This window comes from Elgaria multicarinata, chromosome 22 (genome assembly GCF_023053635.1).
Source record: "Elgaria multicarinata webbii isolate HBS135686 ecotype San Diego chromosome 22, rElgMul1.1.pri, whole genome shotgun sequence".
NCBI classification, from domain to species: domain Eukaryota; kingdom Metazoa; phylum Chordata; class Lepidosauria; order Squamata; family Anguidae; genus Elgaria; species Elgaria multicarinata.
The window spans coordinates 1476867-1494064 of record NC_086192.1 but is presented as its reverse complement, the minus strand read 5'-3'; the positions used below and the strand labels follow the sequence as shown (position 1 = coordinate 1494064).

The window sequence follows — 17198 nt, the reverse complement described above, 5'->3', positions numbered from 1 at the left end:
CTCGGGTGGCCAAGAGGCCTGTCTCAGGAGGCTGAAGGAAAAGCCTGCTTGGAAAAGATGGCTCGACAGGGCTTGGAGCAAATGCCTGTGCTGTCTGTGCGTGTGTTTTCCTTTGCTGTGCAAGTAGTGTTTTTTTGTGTGTGTAAAGTTTGCCAAAGGTGGGGGAAGAGAAAATATGGGTCTCCCTGGGAAGCGGACTGAGTCTTATGCATATCTTCTTCTTCTTCTTTTTTAAGTAAATCTTTCAGCAGCAGGCTGGAAGGAAGTAACATATCCTGACCTGCACAGGATCCTTTTTCTCCCTGCGTTGGGAGTGAACAAAGATGAACTGGAAGTTACTCTCTGTGCGGGTTGGATTTAGCCGTGGCCTGAGGGCACAGCTGCACAGTTCCAAAAAACATCACTTGTTAGATTGCCTGGCAGGTAGCGTCCCGCTCTCTTCCGGTTGCAAAATCCGTGGTTTGATTGGAGAAGGTGATAAGGTGTCGAACAGACCAGCTCCTCCAGGAACTTTCTGTGGCTAGAGCGGAGGAGGGAAGTCTTATTCCTTAGGAAGTCTAAAAGGCCTTGCAGTTTTGGGAACCAACCAAGTTGCTTGGATCACCATAGGGAAGCTCTCTGGGCAGTTTTGTGTATAAATGTAATAAATAAATGAATGGAATGGAATCCCTGCCTTGCTTGCACAGAACGAGGAGGATAGGAGAGCACCCACTTTAAATAGTTAGAGGCTGTCTTCTTTTTTTCCTTTCCCCCTTTCTCGACAGCATGAAACCTAGATAGCCGTTAACATAACTTGGTTTTAAGTGCAAGTCATCTTGCAGCGCCGAGTGAGTTTCACTGCAAACACGGAGGTATCCAATGAAACATGGCCTCTTTGTTTTCAACTTGCATCGGAGAGGTTTGTGGTTTTCTGTGCCCAACGACAGCAGCCATGTCTTGCGTTTCGTTTTCAATATTGCCTTTCATCCCAAAAGGATTTTTGGATCGCTTCGTCGCCTATATATAGAATCTGGAGTAGGGCCATATCGGAGGTGAAACGCGGCCTCTGCTGGCTTCCAGCGATGGCTGGACCCGGCGGCGATGAGAATGCCATGGTAAGTGAAGCAGCTTCCCCCGAGACAAGGCAAGGATTCTTCACAGAAGCCTCCTAGAGGAGTTGAGCATCTAGCCTTCCCCAACCAGATGCTCTCCAGATGTGTTGGACTGCGACACCCATAAGGCCCCAGCTGCATTTCTTCATGGTGGGAGCTCATTCCTGCCAGGGGTAGTTGCGCGCAGGTGTTCTCACTTCAGAAGGGTTTGAGGAACAGACGCAGAGAGGGGTGGCAGCCCAGGTGCTACACGACTCTTTGTAGAACAGAGAGCTTGACATTCCTTTCTCTTTTCCCTCGGAACAAAAATGAGAAGCCTTTTTTCCCCTCCTGGTGCTCTTTGGGGCAATCCAGAGATGGTTCTACTGTGGCTCCCAGGATCCTGAGACGGAGCTGCATACCTGCAAGATTGGCGGAGGGTGGGTGGTGGCAGGGTGCTATTGTACTTGTATCCTGCTTGTAGGTTTCCCCGTGGGCAGCTAAGTTGGCCACTGTGTGGTCAGAATGCTGGACTAAATGGACTCTTGGTTTGATCAAACAGCGCTGTTCTCATGTTCCAAGTACAGCTATCCTTACCCTAAAGCCAGGCCCTTCACTATTTCCAGCCCTGGCACAGAGTGCAGGTGAACCGCAGAAGTCTTATCCATGTGCCTCTCCTGAATGGTGGGCACTTCCAGGAGGCAGAGATGCTTCCTAATAAAGTTTGCTTACATAATAATAAGTTTCTAATGTTTCTGTTAAGTGTCTGTCTTATTGGTGCTTGGAGGTATAAGGTTATTTTTTGTTAACGACATTGGGAACTTGTGTGCTTTTGGGGTTGATGGTGAGGGTGATGAGTTTGTGGGTCAGAGCACGTGAGATGGCCGTTCTCCACCAGGAAGCCTCTGGATAGTGTGTGTGTGTGTGTCTGTCTGTCTAGCAGTTGAGGTCAGGTGCATTGGTACAAGCCACCTTCTACTTTTGCAAGCTGAGTCCTGTTCCTACCAGGCTGCATTCTGTTCCCCGTGCTCTGGCATGCCAGTGTCGTACCTCCAGGCAGATAGATGAAACAGCCTAGTGTTGCTGGCAACGTTGCCGTCGTGCTTTCCAAATCCTCCCGAGGCCCATGATAAACTGGCAAAGTCTTCAAGGTATGGAAGGTGGCTATTAATTGACATTGTTCTTTCGAAGTCCCCCTACTAGGCTGCTGTGACTTCGGGGCGAGGGTTGTTTTGTAGCGCTTTTCCACTTTGCTTCTAACTTCATGCAAGAGGCCAGGTGACTGCACGGGGCTGCCTGTGATTTCTCCCAGCCTTCCGGTGAGGATTGGTTTGCGGCGCTTTTCACGTGTGGGTTTTTCACTGTGCTCTTGAGACTCCCTCAATCACGCTCTGGAGTTCACTCGTTTCCCTGATTCCTGAGCAGTGCTCTCAAAATGGCTGCCTGCCTTGTTAATGTGGCTGATTCTGAACAGGCAAAAGTGGGAAGCGTCAGGATCTGGCAGGCAGGAGGTATGCTGGGCCCGGCCTGCTGCAAGTCCGTTTACATCTCCAGGCCAATGCTGAGAGACGCGCGCCTGTGAATTAAGGTGGGGGCTTTGCAGTCCAGCCGCGGGGCAGGTGCTGGGTTTCCTGCTAGCCAGAGCTTACCGAACTGAAGTCTTCTTCGCCCAGCCCCTGCTGTCTGACCTGACCTGACCTGCATCTGCTCAGTATCCCATCAGTCTGTCTCTCAGGACCCTCCACAGCCAGCAGCACAGACTTCCATAAGCCAGCGGAGGTGGCTATGAATGTTGGGCCCTTTCTGCTGCTTGGAAGTATTGCAGAGAAGGAACAAGGCAGCAGCTGGGCTGTTGGGGGGCACGTGCCCCGAATAAGGCAAATGTCTGCCCAGCCCTGCAACTGTCACCTTCCTACACATTTTCCTGTCAGTCACTTTGGGGGGGGGGGGCATTGGAAGCCAAGGACGATAACCAGGTGAGAGCCGGCAGTCATGCTCGCAGGAGCCTTTGGTCTTGCTGTGTTGCTGCTGCCTTCCAGATAGTTCAGATAAGTAATGAACCGAGCAGTTAGGATGCTTAGCGTTCAAAGTGCTTCCTGAATGCTGTCTCCATAATTTCTACAACAGCAACAACCCTGTCAAATAGGCCTGTATTATGATTCCGACATTGCAGATGTGGAGGGTTAGAAGCTGCTGGCCATCTGGAGGGAGAGGCAAGCTGCATGATGGCTCAGGATGACTCTCGGACCCAGGGTCCCGCCTTTTTGCCATCCGCACAAGTCCTGGTGGTCACTCTTTCCTTGTACCGCTTTTGCCGCCTTTTTAGTGAGATATTTAAGAGAACGGGCCCCAAAATGTCACTTGCTCAAGCAGTGACCAGGGAAGGGGGCGTATTCGCTGAGGCTGCAAACCAGGAGATATATTTCAGCTCAGTGTTTCTCAGAGCAGGGTGGGGGGCTTCTTGAGCTCTAGATGAAGAAGCGGGGCAGGCTCATCTTACTCGCCCTGGGAGGTGCTTGAGAAAGACAAGCGGGCAGGAAAGAACTCTGTCATTGGCTGGAAAGTGAGGTGCCAGTGGCCCGCAGTTTGGACATTTGTCAATAGAAGCAGCGCTTCAGAAGGTGACCGCTCTGTGGGGCCAGAGCGATGGTGTGGGGCATCTGGTAGCGAGTCTGGATCTAAATGGAAGTGTGTGTCGGTACAGAGAAGTAACTGCCTGCTTCTTGTCTCCTCCCACAGTAATCCTCCGTTGAGTGAGGAGATGCTGCCTCCCGGGGAGTGGATGTGCCATCGCTGTACTGTGCGCCGAAAGGTAAAGACGCCGACGCCACCCCCACCCCCACAAGCAGAACCTCCTGGGCATTCAAAGAGGGTCTCTTCCTTCCCTTCCTTCCCCTCTGGAAACAGCAGTGGAGAAAATAGAAAGCGCAGCAGCACAGCTGGTGAACTATTGCTGTAGGCCAGCTTTCCCCAACTGGGTGCTCTCCAGATGTGGGACTGCCAATTCCCAGCATCCCCTGGCTGGGGGTGGCTGGAAGTTGCAGTCCCACATATCTGGAAGGAACCAGGCTGGGGGTGGCCGCATCACCTGTGGGGCCCCATGTGAGTGGCTTGGTTTTAGTGGGCCGAGTTCAGCCGGCCGCCTCCTCTGCCCTCGCCAGGAGATTGCAGCTGTAGCAGGAGAGAGAGGCTGTGACGGCATCTAGCTTCTCCCTCTTCCAGGCCGGCTGCCTCCATCCCCGAACCTCCCAGTTCCTTCCGGCTAGCTCAGAAAGAATGGGATGACCTCCCGTCGTTTCCATAGCAGCAGGGGTGGGGGGGCGACCTACGAGCTCCGCCCGCCTTGTTCATTCGTGGGAAATGGGGCGAGGGAAGGGGATTGGGCTGGCCTCCAACCTGTCACCGGAGATGCCTGCCCTTTTTCCTGCAGCCAGCAAGCCAGCCAGCCCAGCTGAATGCAAATATTGACTCCCAGGGCTGCCAGCTTCAGGGTACGCTTGGAGGGAAAGAGCGACGGGCAGGGCTGGAAGCATACTGGTTTGAAACACCAGGGATTTTCTTCCAGCTTGCCCAGAGATTTCAGGTGTCGAGTTTCGGGCTCTGCTCTCTTCCAGCACGGAGCCCTCCCCACGCTGGTGTGCTGTTCCGAGTGCTGAGTTTGAAAGCATTCCTCAGCCAAGAATGCAGGCAGCGCAGACTCAACTGAGTCCTGAAGGTGGGGAGGAGCCTTTAGCTGGAAGCCCCAGGTTCAATCCCGTTTGAAAGGTTCAGGTTGCGGATGCCAGGCGGAGGAAGCCAGGCGGGCGGGCTGCCCTAGTAAAAGGCAGCTTGCTAAGACTTGGCGGCTTTGGCCTGCCTGCGTCCTCTCCGAGGTCTTCTTTGCCCTCCGCAGCTGCCCCAGATTTCGTGTCTGGCCTGACTTCCCACTGCTGTGCGCAGCAGGGAGCTCAGAAGTGCCGGGATCCATCTGCTCCAGACCCTCCTCCTTTGAGAGGCCCTATGCGGCTTCATCACCCTCTGGAACACACCAGGAAGTGTGTCACTAGCCCAGCCCCCCGGCACGCCCTGCACGGATGGGCAGGCTGGGGCAGGAGATCTGATTTCCTTTTCAGCTAAGAAGTCTCTGCTTTAGCTGCCTCTTCTGGAGCCTGGGTCACTTTTCCTTCCCTCCCTCCCTCCATGGCCACAGTGAATGGTGGCCTTCCCCTTATTCCCGGAAGCTTTTAAAATACCAAAATTCTACTGCTAGGCCTTCGCCACCTCCTCCCTGTCTTGAAACTAAGGGCGCTCAATTCCCTCAGCCTTTCCATGCCTGGGCATGATGTTCCCTAAATACTTTGTCGTCTTTACCTCAAACCCTTTGTGGTTTGCATCCTTGAAAGGGATGCAATATCTCCCCTATAAGGCCAGCCTCAGCCATTCAAGTCCAGGTTAGATTATCGTAACGTGCTACGCACTGTGCTTCACTTGAAGACTGTCTGGAAACTTTGGTTGGCTGAAAACCGCAGCTGTCAGGATTGTTGATTAGCGGCAGCAGAATGGGTGAGATTACACCAGCTTTTCCCAACCTGGTGGACTACAACTCCCATTATGCTGGCTGGAGGATGCTGGAAGTTGTAGTCCAAGCCACCTGGAGGGAACCCGTTTCAGAGAGGCTGGACTACAGAGAGCCTAGAAATAAATTGGTGTAGTTCTTTAAAGGCCTAAACAGCCTGGGGCCAGGGTAACCCAAGGACGGCCTCCTCTCTGCAGATGCAGCCCCCGCAAGCCTGAGAGGTTGTGATGTTTAGAATTGGGAACAGCCTTCAGAGACGGCCTGCCTGTCTCCTCGCAAGTAGTGAAAGTGGTTTTATCCCAGCAGCATTTTCTCAGGCTGGCTTTTACATCCAGGATTTGATTGCTGTGCCCAGCATGGTTTTTTTTGTCATTTGTTTGTAGCAATTTGGGGGTGTTTTTTGTTGCTGTTCAGAATACGGGTCTAAGTTAGCACCCTCATTTGCTTTATTAGAAAGACAGGGTGAAAATACGATAAACAATTAAAAAGCATGTCATTCATGGTCATCTCCTTTCACTTCCATTTCGTTTCTGACATTTCTGTGCCACCCAATAGGCAAAGCTCTCTGGGTGATTAAAAACCTTAAAAATACAATATTGTGCATAATATAAAAACCATCTGCATACAAACCTATAAAGGGACGGCACACGCACATGTATATAAAAACGATTTTAACCATCAACAATGTTGGAAGATTTCGGTCCTTGGACTCCCGCTTCCCGTTCCCCATCATTGCGTTAAACCCGACTGCTTCTTTGTTCTTTGCAGAAGAGGGAGCAGAAGAAGGAACTGGGCCACGTGAATGGCTTGGTGGACAAGTCTGGGAAAAGGACCACATCCCCCACCAGCGATGCGGACTATTTGGACCGGGCCGGCGGCGGAGGGGGCCTCCGGACTCTCTCCCACACCCGGCTCTTGGAGCGGAGGGCCAGCCGGCCCGGCACGCCCACCTCCAACGCCAGCACCGAGACGCCCACCTCGGAGCAGAATGATGTTGACGAGGACATAATCGATGTGGACGACGACTCCTCCGCGCCCGCTGCAGAACCAGATGGCGGGCAACCCCACCTAAAGCGGCCTTTTGAGCTGCTCATTGCCGCAGCCATGGAAAGGAACCCCACCCAGTTCCAGCTGCCCAACGAACTGACCTGCACCACAGCACTTCCAGGTGAGGGGCGGCGGCCTCTTCATGCGTGACTTTGCGGGCGTGGCTGGGAGGTGGGAGAGTTTTTATTTTATTACGTTTATATACCACCCCAATAGCCGAAGCTCTCTGGGCAGTTTACAAAAGTAGCAGCAACACCCAAAACCAGGGGCACAAGAAGTGAGCCGAGAACAAACAGCCCCGGCCAAGTTTCCCCTGACGCATCTGGAAGGCCGACCTGGGCTGCTTTCCGGATTAGCTCCTGCGTTGCTTTTCGCCTTGGCTTTTGCTCTACTCTGTCCCCAGTTGTTTGGCCGTGTCCGACACGAGTCTGACCCATCTCCTCCCTTTGGGCAGGTTCTTCCTGGAAGACCCCCAGCGTCCATCTCTCCTGGGCCTTTCCAGAAGCCTAGCTGTTCACTGAAATAATGGGGCTCCTGTTCCTCTCTCCCCTACCAGGTACCAGTAAGAGGAGGAGGAAGGAGGAGACCACTGGGAAGAACGTCAAGAAGGCGCAGCACGAGCTAGACCACAACGGCTTGGTTCCCTTGCCGGTGAAAGTCTGCTTCACCTGCAGCAGGTATCCCCGGGGCGCGTTTGAGCCTTGCTTTTCCCATCATGGGCAGTGGGATTTGGGAGGGCTCCCGCCAGCCAGTCCCATGTCTGCTCATGGGAGAAGGGCCGGAAGGTTTTCCCTCCGCTCCCTTCTCTTGGCACACTTGGAACTCCCATGTTCTGAGCAGGTGGTGATCCGAGACTTCCTTGTCCCTCCCTCGTTGTCGGCACGGCTGCGTCTCTTAAGCCCTCGCATCCTGACTGCCCTTATCTGCGCATTTCCCAGCCGAGGTGGGGAGGGGGGAATTCCGCCGCCACCCAGCTCTGTCTGCAAAGGGGTGGGTGGACAAGAACTGCCGGGAGAAGAGCCCTCTTGCTGGGGGGAGGGGGCTCAGGCAACGCCCCCTGACCAGGCTTCCGTACCAGGATCCTTTGCGAATCCGAGCCCCAGAGGGAGTTCACCTGAGAATCTGAGGTGCTCAGTGGCAGAGAGCCCCTGCTTGGCCTGCAGGAAGTCCCAGGTTCGATCCCCAGCGTCTCCAGGTAGGGCACTTTCCTGACAGCCTGGAGAGCCGTTGCTGCCAGTCAGTGTCAAGAGTACTGGGCTGGACCGACCAGGGACCTGACTCCATCAAAGGCAGCTTCCAATGTTCCCCCGTTATCACAAAGAAACAAAACCACGCGTGGTCCTTGCTTAAGGCTGCGGGGATCTGCCTTCTGGACGCGTCCTCTGCGTGGGGAGGGGCCTCTGCATGAGCACCAGGGCCCCTGCTTTGCCTGCAGGAGGTCCCACATTGGGTGCCTGGCAAGGCCAGTTGAAAGGCGCAAGCGCTGGGAAGGAGGAGCTGCCGGTCTGAATGCGCGTGCTGAGCCAGACGGACGAGGAGCCTACCTGGTCCGCGGCCGTCTTCTCCATTGCCGTTCTATGCCCCCCTTCCAGGAGTTGCCGTGTAGCCCCTCTCATCCAGTGTGATTACTGCCCGCTCCTGTTCCACATGGACTGCCTGCAGCCTCCTCTCACGGCAATGCCCTTGGGCAGGTGGATGTGCCCAAACCACATCGAGCACGTGGTGGTAAGCCCAGCCCCTCCCCCCTCCACAGCCTGGGGTGTGGGGTCTGCATCTCTCCCTGCCCCATCCCTTGCTCACGGCCTGGGTTGCTCTGTGGCCACTCTGAACCTGCTGCCCGCTGCGCCCCTCTTTCAGCTGAACCAGAAGAACATGACGCTGAGCAACCGGTGCCGGGTGTTTGACCGCTTCCAGGACACCGTCTCCCAGCATGTGGTCAAGGTGGATTTCCTGAACCGAATCCACAAGAAGCACCCGCCCAACCGCCGCGTGATGCAGTCGATGAAGCGGAGGGGGTCGAAGGTAGGCGGTTCGGCCGCCTCACTGCTGCGCGTCAGCGAGGAAAGGGCGTGGCGGCGGGCGGCCTGGCTCCTCGGCTCGGGCGGTGGGTGGGAGGGTGGTGGGTCACCGGGTTCTATGGCTTCTTGTGCCCGGGGGTGGGAAGGGCCGGGATGTCTCCTGGCTCACCTGCATGGCACGATCCCGCTGGGTGGGGTGCGGGGGCTCAGGCCAGTCAAAACGGCAAGCTCTGCGCCGAGCCTTAACCAAGCGGCAAAGACCAGAAAAGGTTCCGCTGCTCGCCCGCCCACTCGCCCACTCGCTCGCTGACTCGCTCTCCTCTGCCCACAGGTTCCGGATGCTATAAAGTCCCAGTACCGGATCCCGCCCCCACTGCTGGCGCCTGCGGCAATCCGAGACGGAGAGCTCATCTGTAACGGGGTCCCCGAGGAGCCCTCCTCGCACAAGCACCTTTGCAGTCCGGAGCACTTAGCCTCCCAGTCGGAACAGCAGGAGGTAAAAGGCCAAGGAGCCGCTTCAGTGGCGTTACTGATCCACACGACCGCGCTCCTCCCAGTCCTGAGTGGATCCCAGCCCACCCAGAGCTCTTGCCTAGGCCCTCTGTTTCGTGCTGAGGAGACATGTGGGGAATAAAAGGGTTTCCCTGGATGCTGAAAAGATAGCAAAGGGGTGGGGTGGGGGCACAAGGTGAGAAAATCCCACACGCAGGCCCCCTCTCTGGTTACAGCCCACCTTCCCTCCTCCGACAGTCACAGGCCCCTGAAGGAGGCCAACCTCCGAAGGTGACCTCAGCACACGAGGAGGTAGATGGGCTCTGTTGTTGCTCTAAAGAACCTGTCTCACGAATGTTGCATGTGAAATTGTGAGCAGAGTACATTTGCTGCACCTTGATTAAACTTGGGTAGGGCTGTTGAGAGTGAGGGGGGGGGGGCTGATGGCTTCCCTCCAGTCTCTGATCCAACACAGGGCCCGTTGGTTGGCCATCTCTCCCCTAGAAAGAGGAGCCTGGCCAAGGGAGAGACTTCCTTGCAGCCCTCTTAGAATAGGTGATGGGGCTTCTAGACGCAGAAGGGCTGTATGTTTGCCCAGACCATCCATCTTCTGACTGGTCTCAGGTTTCAGCCAGCCGACCCCCAGAGATAAGTGTTGAGCTCTTGGCAGGCTCCCTCTGCCAATCCTCACTTCCGGCCTTCCTTCCTGCTTCCAGTGGTTGTGCAGCGTCGTTGCCCTGCAGTGCAGCATCTTGAAACACTTATCTGCTAAGCAGATGCCTTCGTCGTGGGACTCCGAAAAGGCAGATGTGAAGCCGGTGATCGTGGCCGGGCCGTACCAGGCGGCCGACAAGCCCAGCGTCCCATCCGTCTTCTCGATAACCTGCGCCCCGGGGCTCGTCCCCCAGAACTCTTTGCAGGAGGACGCCCGCTACCCCTCATGTACAGACAGGCCCAAGAACGTGTCCCCCTGCGGGGCATCCAACGGCCCCAGCCCTGCTGTGGAGGTGAAAATCAACGGTCCCCACTTGTACGGTGATGCTTCAGCGCACTTGACTGACTCTCCCAGGCTAAGCGGGCCGGGCGGTACAATCCCGGTGCCGTCTCACCGGCAGCAGCCCTGGCCCCGGCCCGCCACCCCTCCGGTCGCTTCTGGGCTTCTCAATCACACGGCCGGAGCAGTGGTCAAAACTGAGAACGCGGCAGGCCCTGTCTCGTGCACACATAGGGGCGCCGTGCCAGCCACGGGCATGCCGGCCTCCATCCCGGGCTCCTGTGCCAGCCTGGAAACAACCAACGCTTTCCAGAGAAAGAACACGCAGGCACAAACTGGGCCACTGCTGGCTGCGGATCTGGGAGCGATGGATTCTCCCCCAACGGCCACTCGGGCGCTCACTCCTCCCCAAGCAGCTGCGGGCGATGCCATCGGAACTTCTCACGGCTTCTGCTCACCAGCTCCACCTTCAGGTGAGGGGGGTGGGGGGTGTCCAGGATTCTGGAGGACAGTGTTGCCTCATCTCCCTGAAGGAATCCCAGGCATGGGCAAAGTGCCGCCGAGACCCTTCAAGGGTTCCACACTTCCTGGCAGAGAAGGGCGCTCTCTCAGGTATCCCTTTGACGCCTCAGTGGCATTGAGGAATGTGGCACGGCCAATTTTTGATGCTCTTGTGGCCACGGGAGGGCAACGTAGCCAGGAAAACAGCTCAATCCAGGTATCAATGGCTTCAGTCCCTGAACATATGTTTGCAAGATGGCTTCTGCTGTCCCCTCCTTTGGTCTGAGCATATTGGGGCCCAGTACTGGGTTTTATTTATTTTAAAAATGTATACGCCACCCTTTATCCATAAGGGATCCTAAGATGGCGTACATATATTCTTTTTTTAAAAAAGCAAAGCAATGTACAATATAATAATAAAATTACAAAATAAGAGGCATAGAACCCCCCCAGAAATTTCCCTGAACGCCCCCCTGGATTTCTTGGAGGAAGGGGCAGGATGCAGGTTAACCGAGGTAGGCCACCAAAGCATGACTCCACTGGTGGCTTGGAGCGACAGTGCAGTCTCCGGTGGTCCAGTGTGGAGCATAATGTTCATCTCTGGCTCCTACAGCTGCTGTCATAGAATCTCAGGATCATAGAGTTGGAAGGGGCCTCTGAGCCATTGTGTCCAACCCCCTGCTCAATGCAGGAATCTACCTTAAAGCATCCCTGGCAGTCCCAGCTTTCTTCCGCTAAAATGACCACTGTTAATAAGTGCAGAATGTAAATAATAAAAGAACAGCAGCAGAAGTAAGAACCACGCCGCCGGTTCTGCCCAGAAAGGGTGATAATACATGGATAATTCTGGGTGTTTGATTTGGACCCCGAAAGAAAGAAAGGAAGGCGGGGGGGGGGGGGGTCTTTGAAGTTCTTGCTTTGGATTTCAGAGGTCGTTTTTACTGATGTTTTGCCTAGAAGTGTTTTAAAAACTTAATTGAGTTGTGGGGGTTGAGGGTCAGCAGGGAGGTGGCTGAGAATGCTGACCTGGCCATTCTCTTTCCTCTGTCCTCTAGATGGCAAGGGCAGCCCGGGCCCCATATTCATCGGAAGCATTTTAGCTTCCCCCTCATTGCTCCTTTCCAGTTCTTCGGCCACGCTTGACCTCGCCAGTTCCCTGAAAGCAGTAATGGATGGCAGTGGAGGTGAGTGTCCACTGGTTGGAGAAGACTGCACAGGGGGCCGGGGCATCTTCTGGCACGGGTCCCTCCAGCCGCCAGGGCTGTTTCCATGTGGTTCTGGCCCGCCTCAACTTCTGGGGCAAGCTCAGTGCATGGCCCACTTGTTGTAGTCCCTGGCTGATCCGACCTTGCATATGCCATCCCTTGACAAAGGTGGCTTTGCCCTGTGACAGCACAACAGGTGAAGAAAAAGTCCTCAGGGGAGGGTTTTTTCCTTGGCTTTTGGATGGCCTGCCTGACCCTGGGCAGGAGATCAATCCTGTTCAATTTCCCCTGTCCTCGTTTAATCAGTGCCCGGACCGTGTTAACTTCGGGTCAGTCTTTATTCCACCTCCAAGGCCAGGGGTCCATCGGGAAGCACCGGTTGCTTTCGGGCTAGGCGCCTTGCTTCCGGCTGCTGCCTCGGCCCTCCTGCCGTGCCCTCGTGCACCTTGCTCACGGTGCCGTCTTTTTGCTGACAGAGATTGAGATCAACATGTTGGACGAGAAACTGATCAAGTTCCTGGCCTTGCAGAGAATACACCAGCTCTTCACTTCCAAAGTCCAGCCCTTTGCAGGCAGCGTTGGTCCCCACCAGCCCAGTCCTGCACGCAGCCCTGCTGAAGGTAGGCACTGGCCTGGTCTGGCGCTCACCCCTTCCTCCTCCCCCCCATCCCCCTTTGCTGCTTTCAGGTGCTGCGCTCTTACATTTGAAGGTGTCTTTCTGCTATGCACTCCCAAGTGTCGCACAGTCCAAGTGCCAGATAAATCAAAAGTATAAAACCCATTAGACTAGCAACCGACGCACTAGAACAGGCAGCCTGTTCTGACTGGCAGCTGCTCACCAGGACGTTAGCAGTGAAGGCCTTTCCTGATCCCTGAAATCCTAAACAGGAGGTGCCGGAGAGGAGACACGGGAGTCTGCATGCAAAGCTGGTTCAGTTTACCAGTGAACTCTGCAACCGCAGGGACCTTTGGGTGCACATCGAAGCACAGGTGCCATCCACCCTACACAGCCTTTCTTTCACTGAGATGTCTGCACCGATTTAGGCCCGTGATTTCTTATCCCATGAGTGTGATAGGTTGGCAGAAAGGCTGCACCTTAGTTGGATTGGAGGTGGGGTGGGCAGGGGAGGGTCAGAGGAGGGAGAATGACATACACACCCACACACCCCTTCCTTCCTGCTGCCTCTCCTCTTCTTTGGGAACTGGACATTGGGCACATTGAAAGTATCGCAACGCTTGCGGCTGTCTGGGAGTGTTGGGGGTTGTCTCTTCCCTCGGTGGCACTTGGTATTGAGAGCATCTTTCTGTCTTGCAGGGCAGAGGAAGGAGGTGCAGGCCCGGGCCGTTTTCTACCCTCTGCTGGGGATGGGCGGTGCCGTGAACATGTGCTACCGAACTCTCTACATTGGGACAGGCAAGGGCCAGCTCGCTGCATGACTAGCCAGCCTGGGCGGAATGGCAGCTGCCATCTCCCAGCCCGCAGGGAATGTGCGAAGCAGCCCTGTCAGAAAGGACCCCCCAGCCCCGCGAAAGGAAGCCCGGCTTGGGATGTGCTTAGAGAAGCCTTTGTGCTGCCGACTTGGCTGGGAAAGTGATCCTCTTGGAGGCTTCTCTAGCCATTCCTGCCAGAAACTGGGAACTGTGGCAGAGGGAGGGGAGCCCGCCTTTTGGGGTGGGGCTCGCTTTGGCTCAACCCCCTCCCAGTGTTGTCTCTGCTTCCGGTTTGTGGTGGTGGTGGTCTGCTTGCATCTGAACCGCCTGTGACCTCACTATATCCTCCCTCCTTTTCTGGCAGGAGCTGACATGGACGTGTGCCTTACAAACTACGGTCACTGCAACTACGTGTCAGGCAAACACGCCTGCATCTTCTACGACGAGGTGAGCCGCAGCAGCTGCTCGAAGGCGGTGTCACCATGCAGAGTGAAGAGTAGGACAAGGAGCCCTTTGAAGTTCCTTCTCTAGGGTGGTGGTGGGATCTAGAGGGCTAAGGCGTCTTTGCCCAATGTTTCTCCATGCCCTTGGCCCAATTGGGCCTTCCCACGTTTCCTTTCCCTCCTTCCCAGAACACCAAACATTACGAGCTGCTCAACTACAGCGAGCACGGCACAACGGTGGACAACGTCCTCTACTCGTGTGACTTCTCTGAGAAGACAGCCCTCGTCCCTCCCAGCAGCTTGGTTGCCAAAGTACAAAGCGTGATTAGTAAGTTCCAGGTGTCCCATATTCTCTTCTGGGCAGAGCAGCCCCCCACCCCAAATTCCATAAGGGCTCTCCTAAAACCACTGTCTTCTCCGGCTCTGGTGCTCACTCGCTTTGCAAAAGAGAAAATGGAAGTATTTGTGTGTGTTAAGAGGGGTATTTCTGATCCCAGGAGAGCTACCTGGCCACAGATTAAGGGGGGCGATTCAGAAAATACCCCTCTTAATATGTGCCTAGGATGCAGATCCAGCCAGTTGAGCCCAAAGTCTGCCTGCCTGCCAACCGGTCAGGTTTTTGTATGTGAAGGGCTTCTTTTTTGCCTTCCTCTCCCCTGTGAGAGTCCCAACCTATCTGGGATTTCCTGCCCCTTCTTCAGGAAATATTAATACATCAGATATGGCTACAAAAAGAAGAACTTTCTCAATCCATGGAGGAATTTTTGGATCGAAAGTAAATAAGCCTAATTATAACCCTGTCCAGTTTTTGGAATCCGTAGAGGAAGCTGTTCCTTGCACCCCATCAGTGGCTGAGGCCCAACTGGCTGGGACCCCTTCCGCAGCCTGGTTCAAGGCATTTCTTTTCCAGCAGGTGTTTGGCTCGCTGAGTTGAAACATCCTTTGTTTTCATGTCTTCTCTGCTTCTGCCTGTTCCTTCATTTTTCCCCCCAAAAGATATTCCAGTAATTTTTGGTGGTGGTTAAATTTGCTTGTGTTCTGTTTCTTGAGAGGCTGAAAAGCCACCCTGAGCTTTTAATTTCAGCTGGAAAGGCTGGATGGAAATCCTTCAGGTAAATAACCTCATGCACAAGTAGTTGGTGCCATTATTCGTTTTTGTGCGCTCGCAACTCTGGAGAAGTGCATAATTAGGTATTGTGTGCAATTGGTCTTTCTGAGAAGTGCCTTGTCTTTTTTGAGGGGGGGGGGGCTTCTTTTTTTACAGCCAACAGCAAAACATTTTTTAGGCCTTACGGCTGCACAGAAATAATTGAAAAGGTGTACTCTGCTTGAGACCTCAAAAGCCAGAGAGGGTGGCTAAATCAAATTTCCTGTGGCTGGCAGAAGCTGGATTCTTTTTAGCTCAAAATGCTCACAACTCTGCAAATACTTCCTTCTCCCCCCTCACGCACACACACGCCCTCGACCCCTGGCTCCATCCCCTGTGTTTTTTGCCTCCAGAGCGCCACAAGAGCCGTAAGCAGCCGGAGGAAGAGCAGCCGAGCGAAGACGCCGCGGTGATGCGGTCCCAGGCCCAAGGGCTGTGCCAGAAGCCCTGCAACTGCAAAGCCAGTAGCTCCAGCCTGATCGGGGGCAGCGGAGCCGGATGGGAGGGGACAGCTTTACTGCACCACGGCAGCTACATCAAGCTGGGCTGCCTGCAATTCGTCTTCAGCATTACGGAGTTCGCGACCAAACAACCCAAGGGTTCTGCCTTAGTAGTACAAGACACGGACTTGGAAGAGAAACTGTCGCCCAAGGCCCACCAGGTCCCCGTGCTGCGCTCCAACTCAGTGCCCTAGGAGCCGTGGATGCCAAGGGGGGGGCAGGCGGGTGGAGGGGGGAATCCCCCCCCTCCTGAGAACAAGAGACGCACGTTTCAACAAACACAAACCATGTCTGTCTGGATTTCCCCGCCCCCCTCCCCGATGTGGGCCACAGACTGTTGACACCCTTTGCATGAAATGAAGAACTTTAATTTTTTTTTTAATCGTTTGCTCAAGTTTTAGGGGCATTTGCACATATATTTGTACTATACATTTCATTTAAAACCGAAAAGGAAACTGCAACGTGTGGAGGGCCGCGCTGGACGGAGCCAGCGGGAGGGTCTGGCGCACGCTTGCCCTGCGTCACCCAGCGCTCCCTTGCAGTTGTAAAATAATCAAAAACTTGTTCTATTTTGTGCCAGTGACAATAGTTTTTATATTAAAAAAAAAAGAGAGAGAGAAATACAGTTTTCATACAGCAAAATCTATACAATTATCATTGTTTTATTTAATGTAAAGATGCGCTATCCTCATGCCGGTTTCTTTTCTTTCTCCCCCGCACCCCCCACCTCCTGTGTCCCGTTTTCCCTCCCTGCTGCAGTCGCACTTAGTGTATTGTGGGCAGTGAGAACACAGAGTTCTTATTTCCTGCTGTCCAATCCTGTTTTCAGATAATGAGAAGTAGTATTTGGGGGTTCTGTGTAAATACATCCACTGACGGCATTTTCCCGTGTTTTTTAAGCTGTGTACAGTGCTCCATGTGGTATGACGTTGCCTCCGGTTGTCTATTGTAGCAAAGCGTTTCTTTGTCGTAAGCCTGTTTTTTGTCTTTTTGTTCCGGCGCCTTCCCTTCTCCCCCCCTCCCCTCCCCTCCCCTGCCCCCTCCCCCCAGCAACCCGCCCGTCCTATTCTCTCAACGGCTAAGTTCTGATGTACAGAAGTAATTGCAATGTTTTAGGCTTTACAGAATTTCCCTCCCTGTATTCTGTATATAAAACAACAAAATACGGCACTCACTGGTGTCTGCCTGTCTGTCGGGACTCCAGAAACTCCCTGCTTCCGTGGCAAAGGACCCCACCCCATCAGCTGGGGGTTTCTGTAGGCAGAGAGGTCCCTGGGGCCCTGCCCCTCCAGGGTCAAGAGCTTCTCTTTCCCCATGTGAAGATTGTGCTACAAGTGGTCTCCAAGGACTGCTCTCTCTCTCTCTCCCCCCCCCCCTTCTCCCCACACCCCTTGGTCGTGCACTTTCCCCCTCTTCCGCACAACAGGGTATACATGTAGGGCGTTGCGGGGAAGGAATAGCAGCTCTACACCCAGAAGGCGCCGTGGCTACGATAAACTGTGGGAAAGCCACTGGTGTCAACTTGCTCCCTCCTGCAGGGCGAGATCTGCTGAGTCCTTTAATGTTTTTAATGCTGTTTTTCTGACCTGAAATTTTTTACCTTTTTTCTTTTTTTTCCTCCTTTTTTTTCCTTTTTTTTTTTTTTTTGTATAAAAGCAGAAATGACTGTTCCAATGGCATTAAGTCTGTATTAATAAACTCACATAATAATATTTAAAACATTGCGCTGCTGGCCCGGGCCAGGCCAACACCATTCTTGCTCTTTTTCTTTCATCTTTGCCTCACTGCCCCAGCG

General features: G+C 54.3%; 1 protein-coding gene across 2 annotated transcripts in view; it reads left to right on the top strand.

Moving 5' to 3' along the window:
* The window catches only part of PHF12 (PHD finger protein 12), a 28746-nt gene extending 12701 nt beyond the window's left edge, over positions 1 to 16045 (top strand). Inside the window, exons 3-15 of one of the 2 annotated variants that reach the window (XM_063146405.1) lie at positions 3810 to 3882; positions 6394 to 6793; positions 7229 to 7349; positions 8265 to 8397; positions 8530 to 8694; positions 9022 to 9186; positions 9899 to 10649; positions 11733 to 11861; positions 12359 to 12502; positions 13198 to 13296; positions 13678 to 13760; positions 13946 to 14084; positions 15257 to 16045. In XM_063146405.1, coding sequence (XP_063002475.1) covers positions 3810 to 3882; positions 6394 to 6793; positions 7229 to 7349; positions 8265 to 8397; positions 8530 to 8694; positions 9022 to 9186; positions 9899 to 10649; positions 11733 to 11861; positions 12359 to 12502; positions 13198 to 13296; positions 13678 to 13760; positions 13946 to 14084; positions 15257 to 15597 — 2743 coding nt within the window. In that variant the 3' untranslated portion in view covers positions 15598 to 16045. The remainder of the gene's footprint in view (positions 1 to 3809; positions 3883 to 6393; positions 6794 to 7228; positions 7350 to 8264; positions 8398 to 8529; positions 8695 to 9021; positions 9187 to 9898; positions 10650 to 11732; positions 11862 to 12358; positions 12503 to 13197; positions 13297 to 13677; positions 13761 to 13945; positions 14085 to 15256) is intronic. The other variant, XM_063146406.1, reaches the window with a different exon arrangement.
* Positions 16046 to 17198: the final 1153 nt, after the last annotated feature.